Source organism: Bombina bombina, chromosome 3 (assembly GCF_027579735.1).
Source record: "Bombina bombina isolate aBomBom1 chromosome 3, aBomBom1.pri, whole genome shotgun sequence".
NCBI classification, from domain to species: Eukaryota; Metazoa; Chordata; class Amphibia; order Anura; family Bombinatoridae; genus Bombina; species Bombina bombina.
The window spans coordinates 371753059-371773636 of record NC_069501.1 but is presented as its reverse complement, the minus strand read 5'-3'; the positions used below and the strand labels follow the sequence as shown (position 1 = coordinate 371773636).

General features: G+C 36.7%; 1 protein-coding gene across 1 annotated transcript in view; it reads right to left on the bottom strand.

Annotated features, from left to right (window-relative positions):
• The window catches only part of CCDC181 (coiled-coil domain containing 181), a 126440-nt gene that overhangs the window by 46002 nt on the left and 59860 nt on the right, over positions 1 to 20578 (bottom strand). Inside the window, exons 2-3 of the mRNA XM_053704633.1 lie at positions 10506 to 10642; positions 1780 to 2622 (exon numbers count right to left, since the gene is read on the bottom strand). Of these exons, the coding sequence (XP_053560608.1) occupies positions 1780 to 2622; positions 10506 to 10619 (957 nt within the window). The 5' untranslated portion in view covers positions 10620 to 10642. The remainder of the gene's footprint in view (positions 1 to 1779; positions 2623 to 10505; positions 10643 to 20578) is intronic.

Below are 20578 nucleotides of genomic sequence, written 5' to 3'. Positions count from 1 at the left end.
TGTAATTTTCATCATAGGTATACCTCAACTATGAGAGACAAAATGTGGAAACAAATCCAGACAATCACATTGTCTGATTTGGAAAGAATTTATTTGCAAATTATGGTGGGAAATAAGTATTTGGCCAATATCAAAAGTTCATCTCAATACTTTGTTATATATCCTTTGTTGGCAATGACAGAGGTCAAACGTTTTCTGTAAGTCTTCACAAGGTTGTCACACACTGTTGCTGGTATGTTGGCCCATTCCTGAATGCAGATCTCCTCTAGAGCAGTGATGTTTTGGGGCTTTCGCTGGGCAACACGGACTTTCAACTCCTTCTAAAGGTTTTCTTTGGGGTTGAGATCTGGAGACTGGCTAGGCCACTCCAGGACCTTGAAATGCTTCTTACGAAGCCACTCCTTCGTTGCCCGGGTGGTGTGTTTGGGATCATTGTCATGATGAAAGACCCAGCCACGTTTCATCTTCAATGCCCTTGCTGATGGAAGAAGGTTTGCACTCAAAATCTCACGATACATGGCCCCATTCATTCTTTTATGTACACGGATAAGTCGTCCTGTTCCCTTTGCAGAGAAACAGCCCAAAAGCATGATGTTGCTTCACAGTAGGTATGGTGTACTTTGGTTGCAATTCAGCATTCTCTCTCCTCCAAACATGACGAGTTTTGTTTCTACCAAACAGTTCTACTTTGGTTTCATCTGACCATATGACATTCTCCCAATCCGCTTCTGGATCATCCAAATGCTCTCTAGCATACTTCAGACGGGCCCGGACATGTACTGGCTTAAGCAGGGGGACACGTCTGGCACTGCAGGATCTGAGTCCCTGGTGGCGTAGTGTGTTACTGATGGTAGCCTTTGTTACGTTGGTCCCAGCTCTCTGCAGGTCATTCACTAGGTCCCCCCGTGTGGTTCTGGGATGTTTGCTCACCGTTCTTGTGATCATTTTAACCCCACGGGGTGAGATCTTGCGTGGAGCCCCAGATCGATGGAGACTATCAGTGGTCTTGTATGTCTTCCATTTTCTAATTATTGCTCCCACAAGCTGCTTGCCTATTGCAGATTCAGTCTTCCCAGCCTGGTGCAGGTCTACAATTTTGTTTCTGGTGTCCTTCGACAGCTCTTTGGTCTTCACCATAGTGGAGTTTGGAGTGTGACTGTTTGAGGTTGTGGACGGGTGTCTTTTATACTGATAACAAGTTCAAACAGGTGCCATTAATACAGGTAATGAGTGGAGGACAGAGGAGCCTCTTAAAGAAGAAGATACAGGTCTGTGAGAGCCAGAAATCTTGCTTTTTTGTAGGTGACCAAATACTTATTTTCCACCATAATATGCAAATAAAATATTTCCAAATCAGACAATGTGATTGTCTGGATTTGTTTCCACATTTTGTCTCTCATAGTTGAGGTATACCTATGATGAAAATTACAGGCCTCTCTCATCTTCTTAAGTGGGAGAACTTGCACAATTGGTGGCTGACTAAATACTTTTCTGCCCCACTATATATATATATATATATATATATATACACACACATACATATACACACACACACATTATATATATATATATATATATATATATATATATATATACATACACACACACATACATACATACAAATAACACATTTGCAATACATTTAAATATAAGTCATTCTTTTTTCAAATAGCGCACTTTGTTTTCTGACCATAGCATCCCTTTAAATGGCATTCTGTATATTTATGTAAATTCTTATCATTTAATTTAAGTGGCAAAACAAACACATACATGCCTTACCTCTTTCCTAAGTTTCTCCTGCTTTTGTTGAAGTTTCTTCAACAAGTCTTTTTGCTCAGCAGAGAGAGTAAATGTTGTGTTTTTAGATGTTGAACCTGCAGATTGCACTCTACGTGTTGATTTTATTTTAGACGTAGGTTTTCGGAAATTAATACTTGAATTTGGACGAGTCTTTGGTTGATTAGGGGGTTGAGGAACATATACACCACTAAAAACGTTATCTTTCTGATATAATCCTAGAGGTTCTTCAAAGGATTGTGAAGATTTACCAAGAGTATTGGATGTTTCAATTCCATTATCTGAACTTTTTATGGGTGGAAGAAAATGTTGGTTTTCAATATCACATATATTAACCAATTCAAACTTGCCGTCTCTTTCTACTAAAACTTTTCCATTCTTCTGATCTCCTTCACTAGAAGCATTGTCATCAAGGTGATCGTTCTCCTGCTCTGAAATATTAGAAACATGTAAGTGCGAAATACTATCTACAACATCCTCATCACCACTTTCATTTTTAGTATTTTCAGAATATTCCATTGGTGGAATTTCCATGTCCACCAAATTATCCTTAAATTTGAGCTTCCTCTGACGACTCTCATCAACAGTTTCCATTTCCAGTAGTTTGTTGGCTTCTTCTATCTTCTCAGCAATGTATCGTTTTGCTTCTTCATCATCTAAATCGTTTTCTCCATATTCCGTGACAGTTTTAAGTAAATGCATGCTGTCTGTACTACTTTCACTATGCAGGTGGTCAATTTCTGTTTTTTCCCCACCATTTTCTTCACCTGTCAAATTTACTGTGTCTTCTTTAAAGTCATTGAGTTCTTCATTTTTATTAGAATTCTGAAAAATGAATAAAGTAAATTATTACAATGTTTACCGAAAATCAGACAGACATCTTGTTTGGCTAAATGTTCATTAACTTGTATGTGTGCTGCAAGTCTTAAAAATAATCACGTTAAAAGGGATGTGGAATTTCAATAACTAATAATTTTAAAATAGATTGTTTTACAAAACAAATAAATACTTTCATTTAAAACAATGTAAACATTTTAAAAATAATTCCAAAGCAAACAACTGCATGTTCTAATTTTTAGAACAATTTAAACTTAAAGGGACACTGTACCCAATTTTTTTCTTTTGTAATTCAGAAAGAGCATGCAATTTTAAGCAACTTTCTAATTTACTCCTATTATCATTTTTTCTTCGTTCTCTTGCTATTATTATTTGAAAAAGAAGGCATCTAAGCTTTTTTTTGGTTTTAGTACTCTGGACAGCACTTTTTTATTGGTGGATGAATTTATCCACCAATCAGCAAGGACAACCCAGGTTGTTCACCAAAAATGGGCCGGCATCTAAACTTACATTCTTGCATTTCAAATAAAGATACCAAGAGAATGAAGAAAATTTGATAATAGGAGTAAATTAGAAAGTTGCTTAAAATTTCATGCTCAATCTGAATCACGAAAGAAAAATTTTGGGTACAGTGTCCCTTTAATAATTCTAATACCATCCTATTGGGTTGGTAGAACTTAAAATGTTAGGACACATTATGTTGTAAAAAGCAGAGAAGCCATTTGAAACTGCATCTCCCAGTAAGAAGGAGGAAAATACTTACAGTATCCTAAAGAAACCAAACAGAATTTGTATTTTCAAGTTTTTGAGAAAAAAAACCTTCACATAATTTAATTTTAATGCTAATAAAAAATAAATAACGTTATGGATAATAACTATGAATAGGTTAACATAGTTCAGGGACTTATATCGCACACTTTGCAATCAGTACATTAACGATTTTAAGCTTGGCATTTTTTATAATTATTTTCATCATGCACAAAACATTGTTACTGCATATAAATCAAATATAAAGTGAGAAAAACAACCCTATGAAAGGTGCATTTACAGGAAGATGAAACAATAAAGAAACCATTTGTTATGCCTTGCTACTAAATTATGTTAAACAGGAACGTTCCCCTAAATAAAGGTTTGTATAAAGAACAACACACACTTTACAGGATACAGATTATGGGAAAATGCAGTGTTGAGGAAAAAAATAAATAAATATATATATATATATATATATATATATATATATATATATATATATATATATATATATATATGTATGTAGCAGCAAATGATTCCAAGCACTCTCTGGGCTTCTGACAACAAATACAAATTTTATTAAACTTTAATAAAATTTGTATTTGTTGTCAGAAGCCCAGAGAGTGCTTGGAATCATTTGCTGCTACATACTACTAAGAGCACCCTGGCAGTTGTGGAGAGGTGGTGAGAGTGCAGATACTCAACTTTGCCTATATATATATATATATATATATATATATATATATATATATATGTGTATATATATATATATATATATATATATATATATATATATATATATATATATATATATATATATATATATATATATATATATATATATATATATATATATATATATATATAGATAGATAGATAGCCATGGGACAGATTCATTTTTTTATTTAAAGGGACACTTAACCCAAATTTCTTCTTTTGTGATTCAGATAGAGCATGCAATTTTAAGCAACTTTCTAATTTACTCCTATTATCATTTTTTCTTCGTTCTCTTGCTATCTTTATTTGAAAAAGAAGGCATCTAAGCTTTTTTCTCGGTTCAGGACTCTGGACAGCACTTTTTGATTGGTGGATGAATTTATCAGCAATGACAACCAGGTTGTTCACCAAAAATGGGCCGGCATCTAAACTTACATTCTTGCATTTCAAATAAAGATACCAAGAGAATAAAGAAAATTTGATAATAGGAGTAAATTAGAAAGTTGCTTAAAATTTCATGCTCTATCTGAATCACAAAAGAAAAAAATTGGGTTCAGTGTCCCTTTAAGTTATTCCCCTTTAAAAAAAAATCTTGGTACATTTTTTAGCACGGTCAGGGTTTTTGTGTGCATATTTTTTCTTTGAGTTTGCGATCATCTATTACGTGCGTCGGCTTTCGAGTCTGCACGTGTTGGGATAGTACACAGTGGTTTCTTGGGATAGTGCGTGTCGGGTTTTAGCACGCTGGTTAATTTTGGCACACTTTTTCTTCTTATCTGTCATCGGATAACATGTGCTCCCTCATTACTTAGATGCGCTATTTGCAGATTGGACGTAGTGCGTTTTCCTGCATGCCGGATTAGCGCACTTTGGCAATGTAGTTTTTTAAGAGCAGCTTTGGGAGGGGCTTAAAGTGAATGTGAAGTTTCATCAAGTAGTGCCCTGTTTTTAAAAATACTATTAAAAACAGGGGCACTTTCATTCATGAAACTTTATATTGCACCATATTTGTAGAAATACTTACCTCTTCGTCTTGAAAGCCGCTCCAGCGCTTCTTCAGCCTATCGCAAGCCTCTTCCTATGTCAGCAATGACAATTCTGGCATCATACAATCACGGCTTCCCTAAAGCAACGCCGAGATTGGAGGAAGGCTGGAATTGTCATTTCTGATGTGGGAAGAGGCTTGTGACGGGCGGAGGAAGCGACATCATCAGCGATCCGGCTTTCAAGACGAAGAGGTAAGTATTTCTACAAATATGGTGCAATGTAAAGTTTCATCAGTGAAAGTGCCCCTGTTTTTAATAGTATTTTTAAAAACTGGGCACGACTTGATGACTAAGTATTTTCCCTTTCTTAAAGAGCACTTTTTTGGGGGTTATAATTATATGTTTTCTTTTATGCACAAATTTTTTCATTGAGTTTGCGATCGTCTATTACGTGCATCGGCTTTCTTCAAGAGCATTTTTTGGGGGATATAACTAAATGTTTTCTTTTCTGTGCATATTACTACTTTTATAGTTTTCTGCTGTTATGGAGCCTTCTGATTAGTCCCAAAACCTAAATTAGAAGTTGAGCCCCCTGAACACTTTCCTAATAAAATGTGTTTATTGTTACAGGCTGAGGTATTACCTCCAGAACAATTATGCAACACATGTTTACATGTTTTAATACATTCAGACCAGTCTATTGCTGTTCTTGCTTCTAAAGATCTTACTGCTCCTTCTCTTTGTGCCTTACAGGGGAGTTCTTCAAATTTTGCTCCTGGAGTTAAGGACTCCACTTGCTCTACAGAATCTGAAATGTTAGCAGCTATGCCTCCTTCAAGTAAGCGTAAAAGGTCAGTGTATAATTTACCTTTTACTAGCTCTAAGCCTGCTGAGGTTAATGTTTCTGGTCATCTGCTGAGTACTCAGAGGTAGAAGTTTTCTCGGATGATCAGGGTTCTTCCTCTGATCATGATTCAGAATCATCCTCTTTTTTTTTTTTTAAATTAAACATATTGGTTCACTTTTAAAGGAGATTTATTTTACTTTAGAAGTTAAAGATCCTAAGGTAGCTGAAGATAAGTCTGTAAATCATTGACAATTTATAAATCTATGGTTAAATCTCCTGATGTTTTTCCTGTTACTGATGCTGTCTCTGAGATAGTTTCTATGGATTGGGCTAAAACAGGTAATTCATTTTATCCTTCTGCAAGGTTTAAGAAAATGTATTGTTTACTGGCTTCTAATATTGAACTTTGGGAAACTGTTCCTATAGTTGATGGGGCCATTTCAACTTGGCTAAGTGTACCACTATCCCTTTGGAAACTAGCTCTTCTTTTAAAGACCCTTTATATAGGACATTAGAATCCTGTAATAGTAGGGCTTTTCAGCAACCAGTTTATATTTTTAGGCTAGCAGTTTCTACTGCTGGTGGGGCTGCTGCTTCCTCCATTTGGTTAAATAGTCTTTCTGAGCAGTTTTCTGATGATTCTGCTAGTGAATTTTTTTAACCTTTTGAAATTGCTTAAAAGCGCTAATGCTTTTAATTGTGATGCTGTTATTGACATCATTAAGATTATTTCTAAGAGTATGTCTTTGCCAGTACTTTCTAGAAGGGCTTTATGTTTAAATTCTTGGTCTACTGATATGGTTTCTAAATCCAGGGTTTTATCACTCTTTTTTCAGGGGAAAATGTTGTTTGGTTCTGGTTTGTATTCTATTATCTCTACTGTTAATGGAGGTAAGGGAGCTTTTCTTCCTCAGAACAAAATGTCCAAAGGTAAATCTAAAGCTTCTTATCGTTCTCTCCCCTTTGTGAAAACATAAATCCAGTTCTTCCTTTAAGAAACAAAGCCTAGTTCAAACTGGCATAAGTTTAAGCAGTCCAAAAAATCTACTCCAACATCCAAGTCTGAATGAAGGTGCGTCCCCTGAGGCTCTGGTAGGGGTCAGGTTGCGCCTATTTCAAGAGGCTTGGTTTCAGTTTGTTCAGGATCTCTGGGTTCTAAGTATAGTTTCTCAGGGTTATTCAGAACAAGGCCTCTCAGAGGAAGGGTTATTCTGTCTGGGGTTGTCATGTTCCATGTTCAGAGGAGAATTGCCTGGTATTTCGGGGCTGGACTGACCTTACTTGGCGGGATCAGACTGATATACTTCAGGGACGTTTTCCTCTGTGAAAAGCACACTGGTCTAAAAGAGGCTGCTTCCGGGTGATAAATCGCCATAGAACTAACTGATGAGCTGTTGTCCGTTCCTGGTAGAGCGCTTCTCTCTTTGTATGCAAATTAATATGACCCTGGGGAAGTCTCCATATGGGTGATGGGGGAAACCAGACGTGGACTCCTTGTCCAGTGTGCTTAGAGGAATGTGGCTGTACCTCACTGAAGAGGCCCATAGGAGGCCAAAACGATTGTCTGGGGTTGTCATGTTCCCTGTTCAGATGGTATTTCGGGGCTGGACTGACCTTACTTGGCGGGATCAGACTGATATACTTCAGGGACGTTTTCCTCTGTGAAAAGCACACTGGTCTAAAAGAGGCTGCTTCCGGGTGGTAAATCGCCATAGAACTAGCTGATGAGCTGTTGTTCGTTACTGGTAGAGCATTTCTCTCTTTGTATGCAAAAAAAATATTCTGCCTTTTGTTCAGCAAGGTCAGTTTATGTCCACAATAGATTTAAAGGATGCTTATCTTCATGTTCCAATTCACAGGGAATATTAACAGTTTCTAAGGTTTGTCTTTCTAGGCAAACACTATCAGTTTGCTCTACCATTTAGTCTGGCTACAGCTACCAGAATATTCTCAAAGGTTTTGGGTGCCATTTTGTCTGTATTCAGAATTCAGGATATTGCAGTATTTCCTTACCTGGACGATATCTTGGTTAAAGCTTCATCTTTACATTTAGCAGAATCTCACACCAGCCGACTGTTGTTTCTTCAACAACATGGTTGGAGAATCAATTTTCCAAGAAGTTCTCTGGTTCCTCAGACAAGAGTTGTTGTTCTGTTAGTTCATATAGATTCAGTTTCCTTGAGTCTCTTTTTGATAGATCAAAGAAGGTTGAAACTGGTGTCAGCTTACCAAAACCTTCAGTCTCTTTCTTATTCCTCAGTTGCTCTTTGCATGGAGGTATTAGGCCTCATGATTGCTGCATTGGATGCTATTCTGTTTGCTCGTTTTCACATTAGGCCTCTTCAGCTTTGTATGCTTCAGCAGTGGTGCAGGGATCATACTTGGCACAAGGGGTTTGGTTTCCTTGGGAGGCAATGTTACCAATAAATATTCTAGAACTCTTTGCAATTTTCATTGCCCTTCAGACTTGGCCTCTGTTGAATTTCTGTTTTCAGGCAGACAATGTCACAACAGTGGCTTTCATCAATCATCGGGGGGGGGGGGGGGGCAGAAGCCAATTGCTGTCTGTTTCCTGCAGTTCATATTCCAGGAGTGAACAACTAGGAATCAGATTTTCTCAGTCATCCGTCACTGCATCCAGGAGAGTTGTCGCTTCATCTGGATGTTTTAAACAGATAGCGGATCTTTGGGGTCTCCCACAGATAGATCTGATGGACTCTCAGTTAAACAACAAAGTTTGTGGATGTTCTGGTAGCTCAATTGTTGTTAGCCTATATATTTTCCTCATTTGGTTCTACTTCCCAGAGTGATTACCAAGATCAGGCAAGAGAAATCATCAGTAATCCTGATTGCTCCCGCTTGGCCTTGTAGGGTTTGTTATGCAGATCTAGTTCAGTTGGCCTCCATGGTCAATTCCTCTGGGTTCAGACCTTCTGTCTCAAAGTCAGTTTTTCCATCAGGATCTCAAATCTCTAAGCTTGATGGCATGGAGAGTGAAGGGTTATTTCTCAGGCAGAGACTTTGATAAAGGCCCGCCAGCCTGTGACTAGGAAGATTTATCATAAGGTCTGAAGGGCCTTTAATTCTTGGTGTATGGATCATGGTTTTTCCAAGCATTTTTTTAGAATTCCTAGGATTTTGCAGTTTTTGTAGGATGGTTTGGTTAAGGGTTTATCTGCCAACGCTTTGAAAGGTCAGATTACTGCTTTCAGTTTTGTTCCACAAGAAGATTGCTAATCTTTGTGACATTCATGGTTTTGTTCAAGCTTTGGCTAGAATTAAACCTGTTATTATGCCATTTTATCCTCCTTGGAATCTAAATTTGGAACTGAACGTTTTGCAGGCTCCCCCTTTTGAGTCTATGCATAGGGGGGGGTGTTATTAAGCTTCTTTCTTGGAAGGTTTTGTTTCTTTTGACTATATCCTCTGCTAGAAGAGTTTCTGAGTTGTCTGCTCTTGCATGTAATCCTCCTTAAATTTGACTTTTTACCCAAGATTGTGTCTTCGGATAATATAAGTCAGGAAATTGTCCCTTCTTTAAGCCCTAATCCTAAGAGTTTTTCTGAGAGGCTTCTTCGTAACTTGGATGTTGTAAGAGCCTTAAATTACTATGTAGATTCTACTAAGGATTTCAGCCAAACTGCTAGTTTGTTTGTTCACTTTTCCAGTTCAGAAAGAACCAGAATGTGTCTGCCATTTCTTTTGGATCAAAAGTTTCAACCAAGAAGCCAGAGGCTTACTTGGAGGTGGGACAGCCTCCACCTAAGCGGATTACTGTAATTTCTACCAGATCAGTTGCCACTTCTTGGGCTTTTAAGAATGAGGCTTCTGTTGGCCAAAATTGCAAGGCAGCTACTTGATCTTCTTTGCATACTTTTACTAAATCCTACTATTTTGATGTTTTTGCTTCTTCTGAGGCAGCCTTTGGTAGACAAGTCCTTCAGGCATTTGCCTCAGGTTAATTTTGTTTTTGCTCTTTTCCTAGGCTATACGTAAGACTATTTTAGAAGTGAGGTGAGCGGGTATTTATAGAGCTCTTGGGTTTTAGGACTCTTTGCCTCCTCCTAATGGCAGAGAAGAATGAACCCCAGGAGTAATGGATCGTGGACTCTCACCACCATAAAATAAATTAATTTATCAGGTAAGCATAAATTATGGTTTTAAAACTGGTGTACTGACCTGGTATTTAATGTATTAAAGCAAATGAATGTAGGACAACATAACTGTGTGTGTAATAACATAAAGAAGAAAGTTTTGCTTTTTAATGTCTTTTTTTTTATTGTACATTAATAAGCTTTTCATCTCTAACTATTAAGAGAACATTTTGTTAAAAGTAAAGCTTCAAGCACATTTTTGTTTTTTATTTGGATTTATAGTAGACTGTGAATTATCAGCTACTGGATTTCAAAAGCAGTATAAGTTGTTGATAGAATCCTGGTAAAAACAATACAATTAAATCTATTTATAATGATAATCAAGGTAGACAAATCATATGTTTAAAAATAAAATCATTTAAAAAAAATCACAATTTACGGTTTACAATTTACTGAAATAAAATTTCTATGCCATACCTGCTCCTCTGTACCAGACTCTGTATCCTCATTTATTAACCAATCGAGATCTTTTTCAAAATCATCTTCATATTCTGCATTTCCATTAAAATTAACTTCATCCATTGTGTTCATGTTTAAGTTTTAGAGCTTTGTTTCTGGTACAGAAAAAAAATAAGTTTATTAGCAACAATGAACCATGGTGACAACAATTTGAAAGACTATCCCATTACAACTACATGGAGCTGTATGTGGTCCTAAAAACAGCAGGCTAGGTCTGATTTAGGAGTCAAGTGTTCCTGGCTATAAAAACATATTATAAATGGGTGCTATACGCTTAAAGGGGTAGTAAACACCTTACAAGACATTTCGGTTGTGTTGCTATAGAATAACATATTAGCCAAGTCTAAATGTTTTTAAAACAAATTAACATCCTTTTTACTGCAATTTTTTTTATCAATAGCCAAACTCCACTCGCCATCCATCTTATTTGGAGGAGCCAATCTGGGATTTAGTCCTAAGACAACAAGGCTACCAATGGTTATAATGTTCGTATTAAATGCATTCATTTGCAGTCATTATCAGATAAAACCAATTAGAGAAAGATATGTAGCAGAGTTAGCACTGAGAAGTCAGCAAGTTCTGAGAGTTAGAAAATCCTCAATTTTTAGAGGTAAGTTACATGAAAATGGGACATTTTATATAACAATCTCAAGGTGTGTACTGTCCCTTTAACACCTACTTCAAATAAGAGAAAAACACCAGTATTTTCATTTAAGCAAGTTTAAAGATCTTGGTGGTTCTGCATTATAGAAACAATTAGGTGCCTCTTGCAATATGCGGAGACAGTCTTTTAAAATGTTTTAAAGAGGCATAGGACCCCGATTTTTTTTTCATGGTTCAAATTAAGAATACAAATTAATTTGTATTTTATTTTTTTAAATCCAAATTTACATCTGTTATAAAAGACTTTATTCTCTTGGTATCCTTTATTGAAAAGCAGTTATGTAGGCTCAGGAGCATGCACGTGTTTGAAGCAGTATATGAAAGTAGTTGTAATATATACGTTTGAACACTAGATGGTGGCTTTGTAAGATTGATAAAGCATTGTTGCAAAAATGCTGCCATATAATGTTACAAATAGTGCTGACTCCTGTGACTACCTAGGTATGCTCTGCAACAAAAGATACAAAGTAAAGTTGATAATTGAAGTAAATTGGAAGTCGTTTTAAATAACTATTAAAGACAGTATAATTGCATAATCAACAAATATATGCTAAAAAGATAATGCAATAGCACTGTTTGTATTTAAAATGAGTATTCTTTTTTTTTGGCCAAATTTCAAAGTTACTTCCATTTCTCCTCTCTCTGTATCATGTGACATCCATCATCCAATCACAAATACTGTGAACTCTTCCACATGCTCAGTAGGAGCCAATACCTTAGAAACTGTATTTATTAAAGGCTTGCACACAATTTAATAATAGGAGTAAAAATAGAAAGTTTTGTTAAATGACATGCTTTATCTGAATCATGAAAGGATTTTTTTAATTGAAGTTTTATTCTAGGCATACAAAGTACATTAAGTAAATATAAATATAGCTTCCATACAACATTAAAGCAAAATGCACTATACATTAATAAAATAGTTACACATAGAAGTGGTGAATGTAGTAATATAGGAGGCCATTCTGATTGCAAACCTTCTAAATAAAACGTAGGAGGCCACTCTTGGACTTCAAAACACATAAGAAGCAGTTATAGGAATAAAGGGTAACTTGATGCAGAGAGACCACTCTTGGATCTCAAATTACCAACCTAATTTTTAAAATGTTCTAATAAATTCTTATTTCTAAAATAAAATATGATACCAGGGGGATAGGAAAACTCTATGCTTGCTAATAAGGTGGAGAAAAATAGCTACGTAATATATGAAACGGGCTACAAAATGATGGATAACTATATATAATATAAGGTGGTTGTTGTCTATATTTCCGTAACCGTACTAATAAAGAAGGCTTAGCCTTACTAGGGTGCTATGACAATTTAGCAGAATACAGGCCATGTAATTATAAAAATATATACTATATAGAAAGTCAAGTCTCACATATTGTGGTGCATGGACAGCTTACAAGCTAATACCTGTACAATGGAAAATCTTATGGTTATAGCGTGAGTGAGAGGAGACGTAAAATAAAACCTATTGTAGCTGGGTGCATACTTCTGTTACTTATGGGCTCTATCTAGAAAATAGGAGAGTTAAAGGGACAGTCAACACAAAAATTATTGTTTAAATAAAAAGATAGATATTGCCTTTATTACCCATTCCCCAACTTTGCAAAACCAACATTGTTAGATTAATATACGTTATAACATTTAAACCTTTTAAATTTCTGCCTATTTCAAAGGCTCTATTGACAGCCTCTTAATCACAGGCTTATGTATTTGCTTTTCACAACAGGAGACTGATAGTTCATGTGGGCCAGATAACAATGTGTTCACGCCCGGGAAGTTATTTAAGAGTTAGCACAACACAGCACTAAATGCAACTCAATAGATTTTAAATAGTCACAGTCATGTGATCAGGGGGCTGTCAGAAGATGCTTAGATACAAGGTAATCACAGAGGTAAAAAAGAATATTACTATAACCCTGTTGGCTGTGCAAAACTGGGGAATGGTGAATAAAGGGATTTTCTATCTTTTAAAACAATAAAAATGATATTGTAGACTGTCCCTTTAAATACCTCTATAAGAAATAACATGCTCCCAAAGCCAAATAAGCCAACAATTAACAACATTCTGACCACAACACATTTACAAAAAGGCAGGGAAATAATTTCACTTAAAACTCTAATAATTCACAAAAAATAAACAAGGGGTCAGGCAGCCAATGTAAATGGGTGACAGTACGCTTATTGAAACCTTTATAGCTCTTATTTCTGGTTCTTATAAGTTGTAACCTGATTGGCGAATGAGGCATCTTCAAAACTAAAAGAGTAGGTCAGCAGAATAAGAGCTGAGTAATAAAAATACAAAAGAGAGTATCCCAGTGACCTAGTCTTCTAGTAGGTGCCAATGGTGTTAATAATTAACACAAGCTATGACAATAAATGTTAGTTAAAGGGACCCACAAGTCAAAATTAAACTTTCATGATTCAGATAGATATGCCTGAGGAAACAGCTATATATAAAGCTGAGAAACACGTTGCAAAGTTTATTGCTTTTATTGTGTATTTTAACATTAAAAACGTTTTAGTAGTATCTGCTGCTTTGTACTACTCATCATTTCTCTCTGGAGACCCTGAAGTTTTGGAAGATCTACTTTTTCCGCTGGGAAACCATAAGACAGTCAGCTGGTGACTACAACATCCAGCCTGCTAGATTTTGCACTTTCTGTTAGTGCTTACCAAATTGTGAGTATTTTACCTTCTTTTTAAATACGTTCCTGGTAACACCATTGATCTGCACCATTGGGCGGTCTCTTTGTGTTTGTTTTTAATAAAAAAACTACCTCCAATTGAGAGACTTGTAAGACAGTCAAGCTGGAGACTAAGAGGCCCAGCCTGCCATATTAGCACTTTCACATAGTGCTGCACTTTTGTGAGTACCTTTCCACCATACTCACTACCTGATACCATTTATCTTCACCATGAGTTGCTCTTCTTTGTTTTATCTTTAGAATCCACACCAACAAGCCCAATCCGCTGGATGAAGAGTCAACTTGTGGACCCTACAAAATCTTTGATATTCCCTCCAATATCTTTCTTTATACAAAAGAAACTTACTCATTTTTTTGTATGTATTTATCTATAACTCCATTTTTAATTTCACTTCTAATTTTTATTTTTTCTCTTTAAATCGCTAATTATTTTTTGTTCTTTGTGATTTGGTTACTTTAACCTTGGTGCATCACACCAATTGTGCCAATCGATATATGTTTGCATCTTATTGGAAAACCTCTCTCTCGCCCAAGATATAGATCAAGGCCTGTCACTACATATTTAATAGATTACTCACATCACAAGATTGTTTTGGGACATCTCATTTACCCATAGCTAGAAGTATTTATACACACACACACAACACATATACAAACACACACACACACACACCACACATATACAGAAACACACACCACACATATACAAACACACACACACCACACATACAAACAAGTTTAACAGACGCAGATAAAGTGCTTGTTGAACATTTGCTAAAACATGTTTGGGCAGTGTCTTCACGACTTCACAAACAAGGGTCATAAAACTTCTAAACATTCTATTGTGCATTTAAAAATCATCTGTTTAAACCCATTGATCACCAGACAGGTCTGAGAGAAATTGCTTTGCAATGTGCTGCCAACATCTTTAGCAAACAAAAACAAGTTTAGTGTGACTCCTGCAATAGAGGATGTTGGCATTATTAAATAAATTGTATGTATTAGGGCCAGGGCCGCCATCAGGGGGTGAAAAGGATGACTCCTGTCAGGCAGTGTGTGTCTGAGTCAGACGGCAGATCACTTTCATTAGCAGAGGAGTTAGGACTTAGTAAATGTTTTTTATTTCTTTGTGCAATTTCGGATTGTAACTTCAGTGTGGCAGTGGTATAGTGGGGCCAGGGGTCCATAAAAACACCTTTTTTTTAGCAATGCTGTAGAAATTCTATATTTAAAAACCATGCAGAAATGTTTCCTCCTCAATACACAAATGGTAGGCGTCTTTTTGGCAAATATGATATTGATATATATATATATATATATATATATATATATAGATAGATGTGTATATATATATATATATATATATATATATATATATATATATGTGTATATATATATATATATATATATATATATATATATTACATTCCAGTTTACTGCCACTTTATGCAAGGACTTTCCAGATGCCAGGAGGCATTTTATCCATAAGTACAGCTGACAGATGGAAATATTTGTACACCAGATTTGAAGTGGTGCTCTTGGTTGGGGAAAATGGGGAGAAAAAAACCCCCAAACATATGTCAACTTTTCAAAAGTGCTTTTCTTCATCTACCCATTCTGACAGATCATTAATGTACAATTTTGAATTCACAGAAGTATTTTTGTTTGCACATTTACAAATATGATTCTTTAAAAATTGATCTCTAAATTTCTGCTATTTTTTTTATCATGCATGTCACACATTGTTGATTTAGGGGATGGCAATGTGCATACATTTTACCTCCTGTGAGTGTTTCTGTGGGTGTTTGTGTTTATGTCTTTGTGCTTTTGTTGGTGTCTCTATGTCTCTAAATTATTGTTTAGGCAGTTCAGGGCCCTTCCTTTCAGCCACTGCATGCTGTCATCATATAGTTGACATCTTCCTTGACAAAAAGATCATCAGAACCCCATATTTTGTCTTGTAAATCTCCTTTTGACAAAACTGTAGCTACAAAAAAAAGAGATAATGAACCCAAGTATCCAAAAGTATAAAAAAATGACTTTATTTATATCTGGTTAAAATAATGACATGTTACACACAAAAAGAAAGGAGAAAGGTTTTACGCATTTCGGCTTTGGCCGTACTCATAAACCTTAGGTTATTTCCAGCCTAAGACCAGAACTTTCTTTTTGCTAAAACTGTAGCTACCTCATTACTTGTCAGGTCAATGTAAACAAGTGCTGAGTGTCTCCTTATGTGTGAGTGTGTGTTTCAGTGTATGAGTGTGTCTGTGTGTTTCTACCTTTGCAACATTTCCAAGTTTGACTACACTGAAGAATAAAGTGCATATATGTTTTAGTCACTTGGTCTTTTAGGGGGGGGGGGGGCTGATCAATGGTCAAGTCAGGGGCACCAACATTTCTAGTGGTGGCCCTGATTAGGGCCTTGTGAAAAATGAACACAATATATACAAGATTTATAGAACGTTAAAGCTTATTACATTCCCAAGTAGAACAGAATTCTGCAGAAAGCCACATAACATTAATAAGTGGGTTATGAAAAGAAAACCCACAATTGTTCCTGCGGTCTGCCCTGAACGCCCCTCACATGAGTTTTGTTCTACTCTTTGTCCAGAAACAAAGATTGTAATCTATACTGGTGCTCCATTGATTTATTGCAGGATTTTAAATAATAAAATGAAACTATTCTTGAGCATAAATTTGTCAAAAAGGATATTGTATGCAGTAGTGTTATTCCCTTGATTATAGATTCTGTTTAATGGAATGCAAATGCCACCAAATCACACAATGTACTGCAGCCCTATCAGGCTTCTAAGGAGTTTAGCTTGTATGTCTGCAGTAAACGTGTTGTGGGTTGGTTAGCTTGTGGAGCATAATGTATTGCAATAAAACAGCTGGCATTTTTGTGCAAGCTAAATATGTATTTTTATCTACCTTATTCTAAAAAATTTTACTAAATACCTGGAACTCCCTTCCAGAAGCAGTGTTTCCAGGGCAAAGCAGCGCAGCTCCTACTTTTTTCATCTCACCTGATAAAATGCAGAAGCCAGAGCACACCCAGATTCCCTCCTTGAAACATTTTCTTCTTGGAAGCACAAGGCCGCCCTGCTCTGCCCACTGCAACCTTTCTGCCTCTAAACGCCTGCGCGCAGGAAAAACACAGTGCTGCCTACCCTGCACATTGTAGAAGCCATTAACACATCTGCTGGGTGACGGGCACCTCCAGGGCCTGGTCACAGCCGCGACCGTGAAAGTTCTGCCACTGGTAGGAATATCTCTCTCCTTATAAATAAAAAAATAATAGAGAAATGATAAAGCTAATACTTTTAATCAAAGAGAAGTGTCTTGCAGTCCAGCAAACTAACTTCAGAAAGACTGCTCACTATCCCAACAGAATAAAAACTGGGGAATAAGAATACTGAAGAGAGTATCCCAAATAAACAACCTAATCCTCTAATATGCTATACCAATGAAACAGTACATATGATATTAATAATTGCTATAGACTACTACAATAAAAGTTAGTTAGAAAGATATATATACAGTTCTAATCAAAATTATTCAACCCCCATTGCAAATCAGGTTTATTGTCAAAATGTACAGACTTTCAGCTGTTTGCAATGAACAAATCAAACGCATATGAAATAGCTCAACACAACAAACGCTTCAAGTTGTTTCCCCAAATTCAACTTTTAATGAATTCTGCAGTCTCAAAATTATTCAACCCCTTAATTGCAAGCATCTTTAGTACTTAGTCGAGCACCCTTTTGCCGTTATGACCTGCTGCAAACGAGATGCATAGCCATAGCAGCGTTCCTGAGGAATCTTAGCCCATTCCTTATGAGCAATGGCCTCCAGTTCAGTAATATTCTTGGGTTTGCGTGCTCTGACCGCCTTCTTCAAATCCCACCAGAGATTTTCTGTTAAAGGCCACTGTAGATTCTTCCAGGATTTTTTCTGCAATCAAGCCTTGGTGGAATTTGAGGTATGCTTGGGATCATTGTCCTGTTTGAAGGTCCACTGACACCCAAGCTTCAGCTTCCTCATACTTCAATGAATATATCTTGTCTTCCACATGCTGCAGGTTTCCAGTGCCAGAGGATGCAAAGCAGTCCCAGAGCATCACTGAGCCACCACCATGCTTAACTGTCGGCAGAGTGTTATTTTCAGCATATACTTCATTCTTCTTCCTCCAGAAATACCGCTATCCATCAGGCCGAAAAGTTCCAGTTTTGTTTCATAGAACAGAATCCCAAAACATCTGTGGCTTATTTATATTATTTTGAGCATATTGGAGCAGACTTGTGGTTTTGGGTCAAAATTGGTGTACGTCTTGGAGTTCTGGCATGGAAACCTTCTGCGTTTAGTAGGCGCCTTACTGTGCAAACTGAAACCTCAGTGCCTGTTGCCACCAAGTCTTGCTGCTGGTCTTTTGCAGTCACTCAAGGTTTTTTTCAACCTGCCTTCTCAGAAATCTGGTTGCAGCCGTTGATAGCTTCCTTTTTCTGCTCCATTCAGGTAGTGTAACCACTGTTCCTTTAACTTTTAACTTGCGAACTATGCTTCCAGCAGTGTCTCTAGGAACATTCAGTGCCTTCTCTATCTTTTTGTATCCTGTTCCTTGTTTGTGACGGGCGATGATCTCTTCTCTTAACTTTTTGCACCATTCTTTTGACTTATATGCAGTCAAATGTGACACTCAACAAACCCCTAGCCAGTTCAGGTATTTCATGTGTCCTAGCTCAAGCACACCTGGTGGAACTGATGAAGCCCTTGATTAGTTGCACCAGGTGTGCTTAAGGCAATATGTGTTTTGCATATTTATGCTGTTGTGAGGGATTCTATTCAGGGGGTTGAATAATTTTGAGACTGCAGAATTCATTAAAAGTTGCATTTTCAGTTGAATTTGGGGAAACCACTTGAAGCATTTGTTGTGTTGAGCTATTTCAATTGCTTTTGTTTGATTTGTTAATTGCAAACAGCTGAAAGTGTGTACATTTTGACAATAAACCTAATATGCAATGGGGGTTGAATCGTTTTGATTACAACTGTAGCCTATACTGAAAATATAGACATGGTAAATGGCTACATATAATATAAATCAATAGAAATACCTCTCCCTTTTGTAAAAAAATAAGATAATGAATAAAGAAATAATGCAAACACTTAACTGTAAACTCAGCAAACAAACTGCAAATAACTGGATAATGGTATACTCAAGTCAAAAGACCGTCATTTAGTGTCTAGTGAGTCAGGTTAGCAGTATTTGAAGAGGAATAAAATACAGAAATACTCATTACAGGCTTGACAACATGAACAGTGTTCTATATACTTAGCTGCTCATGCATACTTAGTAGAGAATAAATCATCCTACTCCTGATTTGCTAGTAACTTGACAGAGGGTATTTGGGTTATTTAGGAAGCAGAGTCTTTCAGGACTCAAAACCCAAAATGCTGCCCAGATCCAGAGAACTCATTTGTAAAATCCATAGCCTGTAGAAACTCTAAGGACCTTGAATTGCGATGCGTAGCTGCACCATCTTTGCCCTCATTAGAGCTGAACAGGATTTCTGTGTTCTAAGGCAAAACACTATGTGAATAAAAGTCCCCAGTGGGTGTCACTGCAAGAACATTTGTTGCATCACTCCGATTCTGTCCAGGTTCTACAGGATGTGCAATGAGTTACACTTTATTGACGCATTGGTTTTAGGCCTATGCTCTGCATCTCAAGTGGGCTGCCACTCTGTGGTTCGCCGGCTTCTCCAGAAGTTGGCCTGTCAGCCTCCATATTTTGAGGGCAATGGTGCGGGAGGGATAGCAGGAGCTGGGGCCCCAGAGTTCTATCTACCCCAAATAGTATAGTGCTACTGCTTACCACCGTTAAATGCCTCTCAGTGTATCCAAAAAAACATTGTGGTAAACCTCCAGTAGGTTATGAATATCAGCTTGGATATCCATTATAGCCTCCACATTTCCAACAGATGCATAAGCAGCAGATTGAAAGCGAAAAGCATCTTGCAAGCAGCACTCACATGGCTTTATCCAATAGAGTTCCTGCAGTATCTTGTGGGATATCACTGTTACATAACAGAGACACGAGGGTACTCTTCCAGGGGGCTAGTAAGTAGACCGAAACCTTTGGTAAGCTCTGAATCTGGCATCAAAGGTAGGAAAAGTAATAGCACCTGAAAATCCTTTTTATGCTGAAAAATATGTAGTATCAAATAATACCCGAAGTGTTGGAGATGAGATTTTGTAACAATGAGTTCTAAGGTCTGAAGCAGTGGACAATCATGCAACCTATAATAGCCACTGCCCAGAATCCCCCCTCCCAATCATGAAAGTTTAATTTTACTTTAGTGTCCCTTTAAATAAACATTCTAGTATAAAATAAAATAAAATGCTCTATTTATTATTATATATATATATTAATATTAAAATGTGTTTAACTCCTGAAAAGAGAGTAAATACATATTGAAGTTGTGCTTGTGTGCTGCTTCAGATGAGAATACACATCAAGAGCCAATCCGAACCAGGCATACATGCAAAAATCAAATCACTGGCCTTATCCTCATCTGGAAAAAAATGTGGATTGCAATGACCACTCGTGTGTCGTTTGCAATTTTCTGTTACAAATTTTGCCTTACTTCAGAA